Source organism: Nicotiana attenuata, unplaced genomic scaffold (assembly GCF_001879085.1).
Source record: "Nicotiana attenuata strain UT unplaced genomic scaffold, NIATTr2, whole genome shotgun sequence".
NCBI classification, from domain to species: domain Eukaryota; kingdom Viridiplantae; phylum Streptophyta; class Magnoliopsida; order Solanales; family Solanaceae; genus Nicotiana; species Nicotiana attenuata.
The window spans coordinates 50,760-55,100 of record NW_017672197.1 but is presented as its reverse complement, the minus strand read 5'-3'; the positions used below and the strand labels follow the sequence as shown (position 1 = coordinate 55,100).

Genomic DNA, 4,341 nt, shown 5'->3' with positions numbered 1-4,341 from the left:
ATGTAGTAGAATCTCCTTTTCTTCCAGAATTTCATCTGGTTATCTTCTCCTTCTTCTTCTTCGAATACCATTGAGTTCATGGTGTGAAGCTTCCGCCATTGATGCTGGGGCACTCGCAGCTCAGCTAAGGTGGAAATTATTGTTTCATTGCCGAAATTTTGATAAAAACAAATAAAATATTGTATATGTTTTACTTCCATGTTGTGGTTTCTGTGCTACTTTTTTGCAAGAACTGTTAGTGATTACTCCTCTGGAAGTAGTAGAGAAATCCCAGCATCAAAACTATTACTACCACTATAATAGGAAATGCCATTGCTGCTAGTACTTGTGTTTACCAATCTCCTCTATGCAGCAGAGGCGGATCTAGAATTTTTGTAACATGGGTACACTGCTAAAGGAAAGAGAAGTAGAAGTTGATCCCTGCTCCTCTATGTAAATAACCACCTTCAACTAAGTGCAACATTTAGCCTCTTTAGAGTATGAATGCCAGTAAATAATATTAAATCAATTATGAAATATTTGTACACAAATATCTAATTTGGCAGAAAAAATATGAGTTCACGTGCCCCATATGTTGAGCTATAAATCTGCCCCTGCTATGCAGGGGATTGGCCTGTATACCGAATACACACAAGGCCGAGTTTCCACGAAAACATGGTTGGATTAGAGATAAATCAATCGAGACATCCAGGGATTCAAGTACGTACATATCCCTGATATTTGGATGCTGAGATGACAGATGAAAATGAAGAATTTGAGCAATTATAATCCAACTTTTAGATCTTTGTTTTGGGCAAATAAGCATAAAGTATAACTTTTGGGGGAATAATAAAAATTTAAGCTGGATCATGATCATCTTCCAACCAAACTGAAATATTAGAAACCTGATCCAAATTTCATTAATTGCAAAGAGAGCTTATTACTTCTAGCATCAACTTGCACCAGTTTTTTATCACATTGTTCAAATTATATTCTAGTAATGATGTGTGCAAAGTAAAGTAAAAGATTCTTTGCACAAGATCAGAGATAATCACAAAATTAATATCATTCAGCAAAGTCCAAAGAGCAAAGTTGAATTGTTCGGACTTCAGACCCAAGAGAACAGTATCTGTTTCTCTTTCTGTTACAGATCTCTTTCTTAGTCTCAATGTAGTGGACTAGGAATTTGCTCTATTGAAACAAAAAAAAGAAGAAGAAGGAATTTGCTGTTGACTGTTGGTCACCATTTGTCTGCGACAACGTGATGAGAGGGCATAAATAAACAAATATAAAAGTCAGGATTTCAAGTTTATGGGTTTGGGATTCTAATGGTTTGATGTTATTGGGTTCTAAATTAATAATTTATACCTATTCAATAAAATTTTAAGACAAATACAGGATTAGAACCAAAATTATCAAGTTCGGCCGAACCCGCTCCCGTCACTAGTTGCTCTCAGTTGGTATGACTCCTTAATATCATAAATGCTCTATTTGGGTCCATAATATTTCAATGCTCTATCATGTTTATTTATAAGAAGATAAATATACGTAAATCTTTAATAACCGTTAATTAATAGTTTATAAAAATAATAATTAAGTTGTAATCAGTATATATAATTTAAAGTCCATTACTTTTTAAGTTTTGAGTTGAATGATGAGCACAAAATTAAATCCACTAGTGAAACGACCCACCTCATGGACACAATTTACTCTAGGAAAATTCAAAGAACTGACATACGAACGGTTCTTTCTATTTTTTATTTTTTTATTTAAGGACTGAACTAGGAAAGTTCCCCTGAATGATACATTGAACTTCATCCTTCCAACTTTAGGCTAAAAATTAAATTAAATTAAATTAAATCCACCGACGCCCAATTCTTTACTACAAAATAATTGATGATAGGCTATAATTATGTATTTTAGTCGCTTATTACACTCTAATTTACTGCACTTTAATTGAGTTTGCGCTTTAATCGCTAGTGTTTTGCACTAACGGTGTGTTTTATGCCTTGTAGGAGTGATTCCGAGATATATAGATGTTATGCAATGAATTCAAGTGATTTGGAGCTTTGAAGTCTGAGTAAAAGCCCAAGGAATTAAGCCGGGATCGTATTCAGGGATCAACGGATGATAAAACAACAAAACGAAGACTCGAGTAGGCATATTGCGCACTGTCTAGTAAAATGCACATAAATTTTTGCTCAGAACTCCATTTGGGCTCCACAATATATGGTTGGAAAGCTAATTCAAAGGGCTACAACTTTCATGTTTTACGTTTTTCCAAATTCCAAACGGAACAGGGTTAAAAACGCGGTCGAAACCGCGACCGCGGAACTGACCGCGGCAGAAATCAGAGAGCTTGTCTGGCCGCGGTCCTACCGCGTTTTGACCGCGGCCGCGCCCCTCCAGGCGTCAAAAAGGAGTCCTATTTCGCCCGGGACAAGTTTATTTCGGTCCTACACTATTCCAACTTGTATAAAAGGGGTCCTAAACCTATTTTGAAGGGGAGGGGTCATATTTTGGACATAGATTCGACCTAAGGAGGCAAGAACACATTGGAGCAAGGCGGAGAATTCTTCTACGAGTTTTTCCTTCCTCTTCCTATTTTTCATTGTTGGTTATGACTTTTAGTATTATAGTTTTACATACTATTATGAATAGCTAATTTGTTATCTAGAGTTTTGATAGAACCTTTTGTAGGATAAATTCTTGTTATGTTTTTATATAATTGAGCCATAGCTTTTCTCTATTTGTTCAACTACGTTTATATTCTGGTTGATTGAAGAGCTCTCAATTAGCTGTGCCTATTTAGTATGTATAACTCGGGAGAGAGTGCATATTTAGGTAATTGTTGAACAACACCACTCCCGGAGTATATGAGGGATCAATAACCGAGGGTTTAAAGGTGGGATTAGGGATAACGAAGCCTTGGGTGTGATCTGAAGTGAGCTGTATTAAAAGCCAGCTAGCGTAGCTCGGGAGAGTGCGTCTAGTAAATTGTCGTAATTACTCGGGAGAGATTTACGGTAATAAGAGTGCTCATGATCGGTAGAGAATACTTAGGCGAAATTATAGAAGACATAGCGGGAAGGATTCCGACAATTGGGGAAATCATAACTCTAGACCTCCTTAATCTTTTCTCTAACCCTCAGTATCGTTAGTTGTTAATTTACTATTTTAATTTGTTAGTTAAGTAGTTAAACACAAGAATCTTAATATCTATAAGTTAGGAATTGTTCAAGCTTGTCTTCTTGGTGATAGTGAATAGCTGTAGCTAAACCTTAGTTCTATGTGGGATTCGATTCCGGACTTGTAAACCGGATTATATTTGCAATGACCGCATTGTCCTTTTTATAAGGCATAGTTGGGCGTGATCAATAGTCATTACATGGAACCCATATATATTGCTTTCAATTCTAACTGACCAATTCTACGCCTTGACTGAACTCACATCTCTTTAACACTGCACAATCTCCTCTCATCACCACCGATTTTCTCTTCCTATTTTTACCTCTTTCCTTTTCTGTGTCCTCTTTTTTCGTTTCTCATTCTATTATCCTTTAGCTAATAATACCAAAAAATATGCAAATGATCAAGCCATTATTATTAGAGGGGAGAAAAGGGGGAAATCAAATTATGTCAATTCTTCAAGATGATCAACTTGACCAATTACGAAACATATTTTCAAGATTTGACATGGACGATGATGGTAGTCTCACACATTTAGAACTAGCTGCACTATTACGTTCGTTGGGTATAAAACCATCTGGGGATCAAATTCATGTTCTTTTAGACAACATGGATTCTAATGGAAATGGAGCTGTGGAATTTGATGAACTTGTCAATGCAATTATGCCTGATTTAATTAATGGAGAAATATTGGAAAATCAGGGACAGCTTTTGGAAGTTTTTCGATCGTTTGATCGAGATGGCAATGGTTATATTACGTTAGCGGAGCTAGCTGGATCAATGGCTAAAATGGGACAGCCGTTAACGTATCGTGAACTAACAGAGATGATTAAAGAGGCTGATGTTGATGGAGATGGTGTTATTAGTTTTAATGAGTTTGCAACTGTTATGGCTAGGTCTGCTGCTGAATTTCTTGGCATCCCTATTTCATAACAATGGCGATGCTTTGATGGTTTGGTATTTGTATCAATCAGCTAACTGTACAAAATCTCATAATTTTCTTGGTATCAATGTGCTGATGATCATCTTAACTTGTGAATATTTTTGGGCTGTTTTGAGTCGATTAATGGATATTGTTAGGCTTTGTTTTATTTTAAATTTTACTAGTTGGTAAGATTCGTGTAGATTAAAACTAATTCTCCTAATCCCCTGTCCCTGTCCCCCTGCCCTGGT

The 4,341-nt window shown here is 36.2% G+C and overlaps 1 protein-coding gene across 1 annotated transcript; it reads left to right on the top strand.

Annotated features, from left to right (window-relative positions):
* The first annotated feature begins 3,357 nt into the window (after nt 1–3,357).
* On the top strand, nt 3,358–4,199 carry LOC109212262 (probable calcium-binding protein CML15). Its single transcript, XM_019375894.1, has one exon. The coding sequence runs from the start codon at nt 3,562–3,564 to the stop codon at nt 4,099–4,101; it is 540 nt and encodes a 179-aa protein (XP_019231439.1). The 5' UTR covers nt 3,358–3,561; the 3' UTR covers nt 4,102–4,199.
* The last annotated feature ends 142 nt before the right edge of the window (nt 4,200–4,341 follow it).